At 43.6% G+C, this 15,558-nt stretch overlaps 1 protein-coding gene across 1 annotated transcript in view; it reads right to left on the bottom strand.

Annotated features, from left to right (window-relative positions):
- The window catches only part of IARS1 (isoleucyl-tRNA synthetase 1), a 553,819-nt gene that overhangs the window by 143,818 nt on the left and 394,443 nt on the right, over positions 1-15,558 (bottom strand). The window contains exons 26-27 of the mRNA XM_086938943.1: positions 13,640-13,814; positions 2,556-2,668 (exon numbers count right to left, since the gene is read on the bottom strand). Coding sequence (XP_086795069.1) covers positions 2,556-2,668; positions 13,640-13,814 — 288 coding nt within the window. The remainder of the gene's footprint in view (positions 1-2,555; positions 2,669-13,639; positions 13,815-15,558) is intronic.

The raw sequence follows: 15,558 nt of genomic DNA, 5'->3' as shown, positions 1-15,558 counted from the left end.
AACTTTTCAAAATTGTTAAGAAATTCTCCAAACCGAATGCCAGCGAAAACAACATCATACCCTCACAGGAGTCGTGTGACAATCTCGCCCACTTCTTCCACAACAAGATCACAACCATAAACGGAAACTTGGAATCCCAACCCACACAAACAGAATTCCTCAACAGATATACCACCACTGTAACCGAAATGAACCACACACTGACCACCTGGATCATTCTCTCCACCCAGGACACCACCTCCACCATGAAATCCATCCACTCTGGAGCTCCTAAAGACCAATGCCTGCACCACATCTTCAACTTCGGAAACCAAAGGATTGGCCAGGGACGCACCACACTACTCAACACGTTGTGCACCACTCCGACGCCTAGAAGCATGCAAAAGTCAGACCACTACTCCAAAAACCCTCCGCTGACCCCAGAGAATTCGAAAAAAACTACCAGCCAATCTCCCTGCGCCCCGCAAAGGTACTGGAAAAGATCATTAACAATCAACTTATAACACACCTGGAGCAGAACCTGCTACTCGATACCTCACAATCTGGATTCAGCAGCAATCACAACACCGAAACCGCTCTAATCGCAGTCACCGATGACATCCAAACCCTCCTCGACCAAGGAGAAACAGCAGCTTGATCCTCCCCGACCTTTCGGCAGCCTTTAACACCATATCCCACCATAAGCTGATCAAAATACTCCACCACATCGGTATCCAAGGGGATGTTCTCAGACGGATCACCTCCTTCCTCGCAGGAAGACCCCAGAGGATACACATCTCATCTGTCACCTCTGAACCCAAGGAGATAGCGGAGTAAGGGAAGCACTTTGCTCAGAAGGCCTATCACGTGGAAACATGAGCCCACAATGTAGTTACTATGCTGTTTCAGCGAGAGCTCCTGGTCTAGTCAAACTCCTAAGTTCTTCACGACATGTTTGGGGTCAGGGACTGGTCCGAGATCTTGTGGCCACCAGTCCTGAGTCCTTAGGATTTTAGCCTCCCCGAACAGCATGAGTTCGGTCTTCCCTACAATACACTGTAAGCAGTTTGATGACATCCACTAAGCCACAGCCTTCATGCCCTGGGAGGAGGTTTTAACCTCAGTGGTGAGAAATTTGAAGGGAAAAAGGAGCTGTGTGTCATCTGCATAAGCCACTGGGATGAAACCAAAAGCTCGCATAATTCTGGCCAGGGGTGCCACATAGATGTTGAAAAGAGTCGGGCTCAGACAGGAGCCCTGTGGCACCCCCTTAGAAATCTCTACCTCCACCGAGCGATATGCCCCCATGGTGACACATTGGGTGCGGTTGTATAAAAAGCTCCTTAGCCAGGCCAGTGCCTTATCCTCCAGACCGATGTTTGCCAGCCAACCTATCAAGATGTTATGTGACACAGTATCGAACGCTGCCGACAGGTCTAGCAATATCAGGACAACGGAGTAACCCCTGTCCTGATACATATGCAGATCGTCCGTGACTGACAGTAGGGTTGACTCTGTACTGTGCTTCGGCCTAAAGCCGGATTGAGAGTAATCCAGGCCTCCTGTTTGTTCGATGTAATTAGATAGATGTCGATTCACATGCTTTTCTGTGAGTTTACCCAGGAACGGTAGCAGCGAAATTGGTCTGAGATTGGACAAGTCTGTCCACGGAATAGTACAGTTTTTCCTAATTGGTCTTACCAGAGCCTTTTTCCACCCCATGGGGACCTCACCTTCAGTCAAGGAGAGATTTACGAGTCTCTGGATCCCAGGACCTAGTTCTTTGCCTTTCACTTGCCCATACTCCCTGCATCTACCAAAGCAAAATTGGAGGACGCTCCTTCTCCCACATTGGAGCAAAGACCTGGAACAGCCTCCCCACACACCTCTGGGACATCACCTCACTTCCGGAATTCCAAAAAGCCCTCAAGACCTGACTGTTCAAAAAAGTCTCCAGGACCTGCAAGTGCCTGAAAACCCTATCAGGTGATTAGCCGTGCTTTTTAAATCCTGATTGATTGAATATATAATTGGGACAGGGCAATTTTCCTATAACTCAGATATAAATATTTATATAATGCTATTTGTTTCAGTACATATAATTTGAAGACTGGGAAGATAAATGAATTTGCCCAGAATCAAACATTTTTGGTCAATTGACAGAGGAAGGACTAAACCATTGTGTTACTCAATCCAAGGTTTACAACATAGCCTCTAATCTCAATCCCCTTCCACTGTAGAGAGTACTCGCTTGTGCATTAGTTATGCAACAGTTATTTAAATGTTTTCAACACATATATTGGGGTCTTCCAGATTTCTACCAGTTTGTTGAAGCTCAGATTATGATGTAGCTCCTGGAAGTAGGCAAATGTTCATTAACAATACATTTTAAAAGGTAAGCCCATTCCTGCTGAATATAAAGCCTATCTACACTCATGACCACATCTGCCCACTCGCCAACCTGTTTACATTGTGTGTTCACCGCAATGTCAACAACAATGATTATCAGAACCTATAGAACATATAAATGTTTGATGACACCCACTAAAATTGTTAATGGCTTTTGAATGCGGTACCTGAGCATCAGAATGGGCTTCAAACTGTGCATCTCCTCCCGCGGCTTGGTCAAATGTGTACATGAGGCGCAGATCTTCCTCATGAAGTTCCTGACCCTCTACAATAACAGTGCCTGCATAACAACAGATATACAACATATTTGAGAATATTTACAACATATTTCATACTCAAGACAATTCATGAAAAGCATGCTCTCCATGTACGAAGTCATTATGATGATTATCTCCGATTTACGTCATACCACATCACAAAGGCTTTTCCCTACCTGCCACTTGCTAATGCACCCACCATTCTGTTGACCAGGAGAGTCCCAGTTAGACAGAAGATATATTACTGCTGAGTTAAAGCTCCTAAAGTCAACCTTTTAATATTGTGCTTTTGTATGGTCAATGGAGGGCACAGGGAACATTTTATTTACTATGAACAATATTCAAAATCCCATCAGTGTTACACCTGAATGCGGCATTAGAGTACATATTGACAACTCTGACAATCTTATAGTCACAAGTACATTGTCTAATACAAGGATCAGTTAGGACATTTCATTAGTTCACTTTTTAGAATCCCAAGGCAGGGGCGTAACACAGGCCCACGCATCCCCCACAGTGCAAGGGGCCATCAAATTCAAGGGGGCCCCTCAACACTGCACTTCAGCCTAAGAGCTCCTAATAGAGTCCGGAGGGGGGGGGGGGCCTCCACGTACCTGGCAGGAGGGCCCCTCAATTATCGTTACGCCACTGTCCCTTGGCTGTTCTTGATGCACTCCCATGTGTCCAAAGAAGCTCCTACACATTAGTAGGTGCGTGAGCAGGATGACTGGTTAAAGAGCAGCTCAGACCTGTACCTAATTAAGGTTGAAAAGTGGCCACATACGTGCATGGTTGGAAGCCGGTTGGAGCAGGATTGGGAGGGCCGCCCAGAAAAACACACAAACATGAGTTGCTATTGTAATCAGTTGTTTTCGCACTGAAAGGAGTATACACTTGTTGTGTTCTCAGTACCTTTAAAATATCCATTTATTTTAATGGTTGATGTTAACGGATATATTGTTGATGTTCCTGTGCAGGTAACACGATTGGAAGCTTGGAGGAGACCGCATGGTAAGCCTGGTGTCTTTGCCGTCAAGAATATTTGTTAATTAAAGGAGTGTTACTGGTTGGCTAGGGTATACACCTAATCCAGCCAGAAACCAACACTCTAGCCCCGTTTCTAAGAGTTACTAGTCAGGTGTTTTACCTTTTTGTTTCCTTGCATGTTAAGAAATGAATTGCTTACATGTAACTCCTGTTTTCCAGCATTGTTAGCTTTCATATACCCATGTGCTTGAATAGCTCACAGTAAACAGGCTGGGAATCCCCGGGAACATTAAATGGTAGTAACAGCCATAGGCCTCAACAGTGTCTGTACTTTAGCACATTCGCCTCATTAGAAACAACAGAATTGCAGCCAATTAGTGCTGCGTTCTCCTACACACCCAGCTCAGATTTCATGGCACAAATGTGAAGGGAACTTATGATAAAAGGTAACCTCTGACGAGGGAGGAGGGAGTACTGTATTTTGATATATTAAATATATCAGCTTGGGAGAGTTGGAGTTGCAGGTTACTAATTTCTTCCACAGCACTGGATCTTTGATATTTTCACATGAATAAATCAGAACAGCAAGCAGTACATAACATTTGAAAAAGTGGGGCTCACCTTATTGAAATTTCTATGTATGTATGTCTTGGTAAATATATAAAGCGCAAACCTAGATAGGAAGCAAGAGTGCGCTGTACAGGTTGTGTAGGATTGCTTGTCCCACTGCAGATTGGACTGCTATAGTCACATCTAGGCAGTAATGCTTGGTGATAGTATGCCTGCTTTTCCACATTACTGCACAGCAAATGCCCTGCAAAGACTGCTATCTGGTGAAATGTCCCCCTTCATCTGCCCTGGAGCGGCTACCTACCTTTAATGTGGAAGAAAGTGATACAGACGGACAGCTATCATGCAAGGCCTTACTTGGCAGCCTCTTCCTGGATGGCAGAATGTGACAAATAATTGATCTGAAGAATGTAAGGCCTTAGTTTTGTCCATGTAGAACCCAATGCACCTGATTTGAGTGTAAGGAATTCTCTACAGCAGTAGATGGAATAGAAAAGAAAGACCACAGGAAAACCCATTCAAGTAAAACTCTAAAGGACTTGTAGAATAAATCTAGGATTGGTCCACTAGAATTTCCTGTGAGGCAAAGATATGGTTACTCTATCTCGAATACCTGTAACTCTCCAATTCTCTCCAAGCTGAAGCAAGAGCGTCAAAATAGGGGTTTTCCATGAAAAGAACCGAATGGGTTTAAAAAGGAGGCAGCATGAGTTGGCTAAACCATGTTCAACTCCCAGGAGAACATCCTATTAGAGGAAAGGCCCTAAAACCCTTCCAAAAACTGCTTTATAGTACTCTATGAGAAGAAGATGGAGAGTCTTTTGTCCTTCAGGGCCAGGAATTGCAGCCAAATGCATCCTAATCTGACACCACTCTTGGCTAGCTGAAGCAATTATGGTAACACAATACGGTTCCATGGATTATAGCTCTCATCTTTTCACCACTTGAAGGAGATATTCCACTTACAGTTAAGACTTCTTAGTGGAGGACGGTGCACATCTGTGTTAAGATGTCTCTGCTGTCTGAAGGGTTAGCCAGATGGCTATATTCTAAGTGGTCAGGAAGCATACCATCAGGTGCAGTGACTGGAGAGAATGACGGACTATCTCTCCATTGTATCTGATCAGGAACCTGGGTCATGGCAATGAGGGTCAGGGAACAGTGATCTCCTATTGTTTTTCTCAGCACCTTGGAAATGAAGGGATATGGCAGAAAGACATAAATGAAGACATTCAACCACATCAAGTAAAAGACATTGCCTTTGGAACCCGGTTAGCTGAACCTGCTGGTGTAGTGCTGGCATTGTTTGTTGTCCTGGGTAGCAAGCATTTTATGGATGGCTGCTGTGACTAGGCTGAAAGAAACGACGCTGCCCAAAGCAACTCCTTGCTGGGCTAGGGGCAACACAAAAAACACTTCAGACAATCTGGCATGAAGTGGATCAGCCTGGTAGGACATCAACCCACAAACTTCTCCTAGCAGCAGCCAAATACAAACTTAGTTGAGGGATGCCTGGCTAGCAAGATCACATCAACAACCTCAGGAGGAAGATCGAAAGACCTCTTTTGTCACTGCTCAATCGACAAGCATGGAGGTGCGCAAATTTGGGTGCAGGACCCTGCCCTTTTGTGCGACATGAGACCCTCCCAAAGAGGCAACCGAATCCGAGTACATATGCTCAAGCCCATGAGTTCAGCATACCATACTCTCCATGCCCACTAAGATAATTTGCGCCCAGTCAATCCTGATCTTCTTAAGAACTCTAGGCAGGAGACGTTTTGGCAGAAAGGTCTAGAGGAGGTCCGAGTTCCACTCTACATGGAACGAGTATCTGAGTGAGAAACACCTTGAAAACTCCAACTTGCATAAGTGCTGACATTGTGCACCCTCATTGCTGGCGACAAGATTGGGCCAAGGATCTGCCCATTCGCTGAAGAGTACTTGTGCCACCTATAGATGTAACTGCCATTCAGGATCTGCAAGGTGTCAATGGCTGAGTTAGAATACCCCGGCGTTTAGAGATCCGGCTAAGTGCCACCCTGCTTGTTGGAGTATTACATAAAAGTAGTGATGACTGTGAGCATCTGCACCAGTTTCCCTTTGATGGAAGGAAGGAATGGATGGCTTTGATTTTCAGCAGACTGATGCAAAGTCGAACTTCTACCAAAGACCACAGGCAACTGATCTTCTCCTCTCCTAGGTGGCCACTCCAACCCAGAATCAATGATTCGGTCATCAGTGCTAGATTCGTTAGGGGTTAGGAGAGGGGTCTGCCGCCTAACCAATCAAGGTCCAGCAGAGCATCTAAGCAGGTCGTTTGCAACCTCCTCCAAAATCTGGAACTGATCGGATAGATCCCCGGGTACTCTGCCCCATAAACTTCAGATTCCACTGCAGAGCCCCATATGCCATCTGCAGGCTTATCCGTCAAGATGCAGTAGGTCACCCATTCCAAAAGCCTCTGAGTCCTCCTGAAATTTAGGACTGAGGCTGAAACATCACGACCATAGCCGGAATGTCTTGTACTATCCACTAGAGGGGGATCTGGGAGATAGGTGCAAAACCACACTATGTCCAGTATAGTTCAGATGACGAGGAATGTGTGCGAAGGATTTAGGTGTAACTTTGGCACCTTTATAGTGGACCCTAACAATATCAGAAAGTTCGCCATAGTCTGGAGATGGATGACAACTGTCTGGGGTGTGCTTGCCATCAGCAGTTAGTCGTTCAGATAGGGGAAGTCTGGGGCTTCTTAAGTTGTGCTGCGACCACCACCATCACGTTTGTGAACACCAAAGGGGTACTGGTAAGGTCAATGGGGAGCACAGAGAATTGAAAATGCTCGCAGCCCACAATGAACAGCAGGTAATGGCGTTGGGCCTGCAGGGCGGTTTTTTCCCCATCTGTGTCCTGCAGGTCCAAAGCTGCCGACCTGTCTCCAGGGTTAAGGGCAGACAAGTCCTGGCAGAGCAACTTGAATTTGTCCTTCAGCAGGAAGGCATTGGCAGGACGAAGGTCTAGGATGGGAGGGAGGTCTCTGTCTTTTTTCAGCACCACGAAGTAGCGAAATTAACAACCACAACCAACTTCTGTTTTCCAAAAGAGCGTGCATGTCAGGCTGCAATAAGGACAGATGGTCCTTAGTCAGCCGGTCTTAGGATGGTGGAAGATGCAGTGAGGTTTCCAGGAATTAAAAGGAGTAACTACGCTGGACAGTTTGCAGAACCCAGTTGTCCAATGTAATAGTCAGCCACCCTGTCAGAAAATGCCAGATCCTACCTCCGACAGGGTGTCTGTGTGCCTCCAAAGGCAGTTAGAGCAGGACGCGGCCTTGATTGAGGTCGGAGCAGCGCTGTCTCAACGTTGGACAGCACTAAGCATTGGCCATCATCATCCGGCGTTCATCCGGCGACAACGGCACCAGCACATAGCTATTGGTGTAATTGCGTTCTGGGGTGGGAAGTGGTGCCAGAGTGGGATCAGATACTAAAGTTGGTACGAAACCCAGAACAAAACAAGATGGCTCAACTGGCACAGAGGATGGACCTGCTGGCAGAGGGCCTGGGGCCCGAAGGCGCAACAGAGGGAGTTAGTAATTTGCCAAAAAGCTACAGCATGGCTTCAAGGAATTCTATTTACTGTGGCTGGAAATTCCAGTTGGCTTGGGATCACAGCCAGAATTGGTTTCAATAGTTAATGGCTTGGGGAGTCAGAACGGGAGGCAAATTTATGCCCTGGGGGGTAAGGCCCTCGGATCACTTGAAAATGTTGTGTTTCTTCAACGTACCCAAAGATTTGGACCGCAGTGACGACCTGCCGTGGTTAAGACTTTGGGATCAGGATCTGACCTTGACCGGTTATGATATGGAGGCTTGCGGTGCTTTGAGACAAGCAGCTTCAATTTTAGATCCCGGATGGGGTGAATCAATGTACAGTCACTGCAGACCTTGGAGTCATGGTCCACCCCAAGCAGCACAGGCAAACCATGTGCGGGTCTGTCACAGACATATATTTGCGACATTCCCCACAAGGTTTAAACTCTGTAGATTTGAGAGGCGATATTTTCCCCAGCACATTTGTCAAAACATTTTTGGAAAAAATTCCAAAATTATAGTCTCGAAAGAGATGAGGAGTACCTCCGGATCTGCATCTGTGGGTGCAGAAAGAAAGGACCTAATGCCAGTGTACATGATTACAGATTCATAGGACCCCGATTGTCACTTCCGTAGCGAGCAAAGGCCGGTGCAAGGTCACATCACGCCACCGGTTAGAGCACAGGCGTACTGCTTGAGATTTTTCCAGGTTCAGGCTAATGCCTCGGGGAATATTCGGAAGGTGCGGAACCTGTGGTTAGTAATAGCTATCGGAACATCTTGATACTTTTCAGTGCGTCATCCACATATTTTCCAACTTAAGTTTGGCAATCAAAAGGCATGTATAAATTCTTTAAACACAAGGGGGATGAAAACACAGCTATGTATACAATCTTTGCCTGCATTCTTGAGAGAGTAGCCTGGGAACTTCTAATAAATCAGTATGAACTTGGTTTCTTGATTATATAATAGGGTGAAGTCAGAGCATGTTCAATCTTCAAGATGCATTTCAAAGATATACAGCCAATCCACAGTAGACCAAAAACATTTTGTTCTTGAAGTTACTCGCAAATCACACAAGTACTTGGCAACATCGAGTACTATCTTAAAATAAAGAGCCTTCCAAGAGGGTAGGGATGTAGTTTAAAAAAAAAAAAATTCTTTAGCTAGCTAAATTGCTCCTTAATTAACAGTAGAACGAATGGCAGAGGACAAAGAAATGGAAGGTGACTTTCCTACTAGCTCAAAGGCAAGTGCAGACCAAAACAGTATATCATACATCTACCAATGGGTCCTCTTGCCCCCATTATTTATTTTATTTATGGAGTTGTGTATAGCAAGAAATCGACCCAAAGGAATCAGAGCGCTTGACATCGTTGGCAAAGCGACAGTTACCCGGGTTACATATAGGTAGATACACTTATATGAATTAAAAGCAAATACAGTGTTACAATAAATACAGAAGTATACTATAAGCAATCTTACTTGAGTGAGTAACATATGGAGTAGACACAGTTACATAAAATAATCACAGATATATGAAGACAGTGTATACGATGTGAATATATTCAGTGAATATGTTACAGTCAGAATTAGTTACTATAGGGAGTGTCAATTTAAGTACCAGTGTGTGCCTAGTCCAGCTGTGTTGCTATAAGATAAGCAAGTGAGCATAAAAGCATACAAAACATATAGGCATGTAGTAATGATGTAGACCAGTGCATGAGCAAAAGAACATATAGACCTAAAATAAGCTAAAAGACAGTGAAAACATAACAGCACAAGCTACACACAAGATGGAAGTATGGTCATACATTGGCAAGTTCTATATCAGGGGCTACAGAGGTGGTGGGGAGCTGTTAGATGAAGAACACAGTGTGCTAAGCTGTTCTTAAATCCGATGCAGGCAAGTTGGGATCATGTGCAGGGGTGCGGTGGGAGCTACTAACGATGGACAGGTCGTCTGGCCATGTAGCTGCTGTGTGGATGCAGGCTCGAAGGAATTGAGAGTGGGAGCACTGCAGCTCCAGGCACGAGGTGGGTATGTGTGCAATGCCCCTGCTTCAGAAAAGTCACACACAAGAGAGGGGGGAGCTCCCATTATACTATGCGGTTCTACGCCGTTTTAATTACGGATGATCTGCTTTGTTGAAAGACAACTTTAATATCTCTTGATGGACACTTTCTGGCAACTGTGTTGAAAAACTGCAGTGGCTGAGAGGATGTATATTATTCAAATAATTTAAGCCATGTTAAGTGAGTAATAGGGTGTATAGCAGATCACTGCCTGAAACTGGGCATCCACGGCATACATTTAGTCAAGTCAAGTCAAGTCAAAAGATACTTTATTTGACAGCTAAGAGTCATAAAAGCACAGTTCATTACAAGACATTGGTACATAAAACCTTAAAAAACATTTCACATTTTGTTCTAAAAATGCTATGTACAGAGCGGATGAAAACATATCCCAGTTTACAGATTCCTCGAGCAACTATAGGTATACAGACAAAACAGCAATAAGAGGTACAAACAAGCAGTACATATATGACCATAGACTATTGGATCTGTCTTGTTAAGTACACGTTAAATAACCAAACTCACTGACTCTCAAAGCCGGCCTCACTTGTACAAACTGTCAGACTTTGAACAGTGGTAAAACGTGAGACCTGTGCTGAGGGTCGTAAAAATTGCAGAAAAACATAAAATGTAATGTATCCTGATCTGAAAAATTGTCGCAGGGGCAAGGTTTGAGCAAATCAGGCTTCAAGTATCCTAGGGGAAATGCCAAGAGCCAAGGGACCATATTCAAGCGAAATCTAGTCAATACAAAGCGTTGGTATGATTTGTTTACGGAAGTTAAATAGGGGTGCATCTGTGGGCCCATACTCAATATACCATGACTCCTCACAGACGGTTTTACAACTTCCGCCTCCTCCCTAAGCATCTGCCGCTTGTCAAAAAACTGCTTTTTAAGAGCTCTAATAGCAGTTTTGCTCAGTGCCCCAGGGTTCGTGAACAGATTTGGGCAACCAAACCAGCCGGTCTGTTCTTTCATGTAGTTCAACCAGGGATGCGCACAGCCCCATCCAGACTAGAGCAGTCGCCAATTGTAAGCTGGCCCAGATTTGGTGCTGGGGACGCCCAAGTTCTGAGCCAGCACAGCAATGGTGCAACTGCAATCTCGTCTGCGATATATACAGCTCCCAAGTTCTTCTTGCACATTAAAAACGGGTGTTGCAATGGGGACCACAAGGAGTTTCCGCTTAGAGTTATTCTCAGCTACCTGGATCCACTTCGTATCCTTATACCCCCAGATGTCGCTCCCATACATAGCTATCGGGATGCATTTTGCATGATATATCTTTAGTAGAGCAGGGAGTGGTTAGACCTCAATCTTTTTGCAAAATTCAAAGTTGCTCCTGCGGCTCTGGCCACCAGAGTGTTCCTTTTAAGTAAGATTTGCGTGCCCCCTGATCCTTTTTCGTCAAAAAGTACCCCTAGAAAAGGAATCGTGGGCACCTTAGTCAACTCTACCCCTTTGCAGTAAAATTTGGCCTTAGCCACCTTTCCTAAACCTATAGTCATACTGTGCAATTTCTTATAGTTCGTGGTTAAATCTAATGACTCCACTAAACGTATAAAACAATTTAGAAGACGTTGTAGGCCCAATGCAGTTCTGGCCAGCAGAACTGCTTCATCTGCATACAAAAGTACAAAAGTGCAGGTATCATTTTGGAGCCGGCTCCGGGGAAGTCTTCACAACAAGCTTTTGTGTCATAATTTTTAGGGTGTCACCTAAACTGTTGATGTAAAGTGTAAACAACAGGGGTGCCAGAATGTACCCCTGTCTGACCCCCCTTTTAACTCCCCAGGAATTTGTCAGACTACCATCTGTGTTGTACCTCACTGCTGCTGTGGTGTTTTCATGGGCAGTATGCAGAAAGGAGACTAACTCTGCATCTATCCCTAGATCACGTAACACTAACCACAGCTTAGAACTGTTGACAATCAAAAGCTGAGGTTAGGTCCATGAAGGCCAGGTGTAAGGTTCCTCTCTTGGCGATGGTAATGTATGTAATGTATAGGCATTTATATAGCGCACTACTTACCCGTAGGGTCCCAAGGCGCTTCGACCGCTGCGAAACCCTTCCTGGCTTCCCTGAGAGATGGTCCCTTAATGGGTATCTCCAGGGTGAGACCAGGCATCCCCGGCGGTCTGGTGGGGCCGTTAGTGAAGATGAGGCAAGCTAATGCCCAGAGTTGCCGAGTGTGATCGCTGATCAGAGTGGGCACCGAGGCGAGAGAATTATCGAGTCCGCTGACCCTGGTCCAGAAACCTGCCGCGCCGGGAATCGAACCCTGGTCCCGGGCCGTCCTCTGCTCTCAGGTCTGCCGCCTCTAACCTGTGATCCACACTACTTCACTACTTCATGGTGTACTTTCCAATAACTAGATGGAGGTTTAGGCACTGGTCCATGGTCCCTTTCCCCTGCTCCATGGTCCCTTTCCTCTACATACATTTATCTTTGAGTATTGCTAACCATACAGCAAATGAAAATATGATGGCTGACCTGTCTCTCGAATAGGAAAATGCAATGGAGCTACATTAGCATTTTTATTTAATGTAGAGTGAGGGTTATAGCACAGTGGACCATATATGTGACATGTACATGTTTCGCACTCGCAGGGAATACTATTAACCAGAAAAAAAGATATTAGCAAAAAAATATTCTTTGACAAGCCCCTCAATCTACCACAGGCAAAGTCAGTCTGTCAAATTTTTTTGTCTTTGCCTATGCAGACCTATTGGCATTGCTGATAGTTTTGTTGATGCTGTACAACACCAGCAAAAAGAAAGGGAGTGCTTTCCAAGGCTGAAAATAAAGTGTGATGATGCATACAAACATAGGCATCATCATGCATTCATACGAATGTGTCATGACTCTATGGCGGTCGTCAGGTCCTTACATGTAATAATGGAAGTATCAGCACAAATACACTCCTGCCCCATGAAGGGGTGGCTATATCTTTATCTAAAATGGCAGACACACTTGTGGCGGTAAATTAATAAAAATAAAAAAAGCGCAAAAGCGTGGTTTGGTAAGGAGGAACCTGACTGCAAATTGCAGCTGATAGGCCCTCTTATAAAGTTTTTAAATTTTTTTTACAAAAACGGGACAGGTGGGTGAGTGAGCAACATCAGTGTTAGTTGAGGAATTTGGATCAATTAAAACAAAGCATTGCAGAGAGGTGCGGGAAGGAGTGGCAGCTAGGGTGGGAGAGCAAAACAGAGGATGGATGGGGTCTTGAGTGTGAATGTAAAAGTAGCACACAGGAAAGGGGTGGGAGAGCAAGAAAATGCATGCCCTCCAGGGAGAGATAAAGGTAAAAGTAAAAACACATGTCCTCAAGAGAGAAATGAAGGCAAACGAAAAATAGTAGTTCTCAGAAAGTAAACAGTGGAATGAAGCAAGCCATCCAATCAAAACATCATAAAGAAGAAATATTCCAGGTAGAAGATAGAGAAAAGAAGTCAAATGAGAAGCAGGGAAATGAGAATGACAAAAAAGCCATCCAATCAGAAGCAAGGAGGTTTCCCCAAAGCCAACTACTTGTATATATTTTAATGTGTTGAAGATAATAGATCTTCGACAACAAATAGCTAAGGCAGCCTGTTGGTGAGGCCAACAAAAATGCCAGAAAAAAAAACCTTGAACATTTAAGTGTTTATATTGTTTTGTATAATCAATTGAAGCATATTCCAAAATGGAACAAACATAAAAGAAAACAAAGCAGCAGCAAGTGCAAAAAACGTATCATAATTGATTTTTGTCTATCACCGACCTGTTTTCTGGAATTCTTCCAACTGTTCACTCTTTAGCTCCTTGATGGCAGCCATCACGTTCTTGAAGGCTCCCTTTAGACGCTTTCCAAGAACCATGTGATCAGGTTCGGCCCTCAACCGTATTCCATACTTGTCTTTATCAGTAGATAGTGTCACTTGACGTACATTGAGTTCCTGTGCAAATTGGCACCAAAAACACTATGTGAATAGGCATTCTTTTGAACACATTTTGCTGAGGAAAAAAGCTTAGCTTGCACTAGCGGGTCTTAAAATAGAGCAGCCAATATAATCAAGCGTGTCATCTAATTAGGTTTTACTGCACATTTTTCTCATATTGCAGAATACTAACAAAAACAATGTTTAGGTAGATTGTTATCAGTGCTAATCTATTTGCATTGTTTCTAGATATGTAAATGTTACAGTACTTTTAAAGTACTTTTAGTATAACTGGAACCAGCTACACTACAGAACATGCTCATTTTGTATGTGTGTCCGCAGCTCATGTTTTGTCTTACAATGTTATTTATTCCATTTAATAATTTTGATAGTTAAAGGTTGATGGCATTGCCATAAAAGTTACTTCTCTTAGTCCATATCCTTGGTATTTAACCGTACCTGTGATTCTAACCTTTATTTGCCAGTGATTAATGTTCGTTTATAATACACTGCACTAAAGCAACAAAGGGAGTTTATCAAAAGAATAGGGATGAAGAAAGAGAAGGAAAACGTAACTTTTCAGGAGAGATGTCATCAGGCTAAGCCATCGATTGAGTACATATAGATGGTTTTCACTATGTCAACTGTAGCAGGGCTCTCCATGTTGAACAAGTCTTTTCTGACCAGCAGCAGGGCTCACTTTAGCTGCAAAAAACACTCACCATGACAGTTCACTGTCTTTCTCTTATTGGCTGCATGCAAAAGTGTGTCTACAATCTGATGATTTCACCATTAAATTCACTGTCACTCCAACAATGACCCTCAATGTTGAGTTTCTTGTAGGATATTTGGATGCTTTATCGACTACCACTTTCTCGACACCAACATCCAATATATTCTCAGCTATCTTCACCAACTTCAGTGAACAAGACTTAATCTGCCACTTTTTGCTTTTGAACTCTACTAACTCATTTTCATGCCCTTCCAATGTAGGTTTGACAGTTTCTACCCTTGCTTATAGTTTAATATTTTTCACTATGCATTGCCAACATCATGCAAGGTGCCTTGGGGACACTCAGATAATGCAGGACTACTTTCTCAATGTTGTTAGAGTTAGAATGGACTACCACATATATATGGCACTGAGTTTTAGGTGGGACTTTGCTCTGCTATATAGCTCTGATTCCACTAGTTTCTTAAGATGGCTCTTTCCTAAGGAAAATGCAAAGTGCGTAGCATGCATATTTAAAGAAGCAAACTAATAAAATAGATATTATTCAGAAAAAAATCTATTTGTAATATAAAGAAAAATACAATCTTAAAAATCCATTGAAGCCATTTTGTTATCTTCCATCAGGAGAACTGATCGGGTATTTCGCAAGTCTTTTCCTAGGACCTCTGCCAACATCAAGTGCAGACAAACTATAAAACAGTACAATTGTTTGTTTAAAGTTTCCAAAGCTCAGAATGTTGGCGAGAGTCCCTACATAAAGCTTCCTTTCAGAAGTGTTGGAGCCAGTAAACAAAATACAACCGAAAACAGTAGAAATAAAATGAAGAAATACCTAAAATACCAAAATACAAAATCAAAAATATAAAGAATGTATTTGCTACAGTATAAAAATAATCAAAGTTCTACAGACCATTGTTAAAAGAATACAACAGTATTAGAGATGATTAAAATGGTAGCCAAGATAGAGTAATGGATGTAAAAAGCAAAGATCTCCATCTGAGAGTATCATATATTGACTATTAGAATTCC

The sequence above is a fragment of the Lissotriton vulgaris genome, chromosome 9 (genome assembly GCF_964263255.1).
Source record: "Lissotriton vulgaris chromosome 9, aLisVul1.2, whole genome shotgun sequence".
Taxonomy (NCBI): domain Eukaryota; kingdom Metazoa; phylum Chordata; class Amphibia; order Caudata; family Salamandridae; genus Lissotriton; species Lissotriton vulgaris.
Note: the sequence above shows the minus strand (reverse complement) of the source record. Positions and strands in the feature narration are given on the sequence as shown.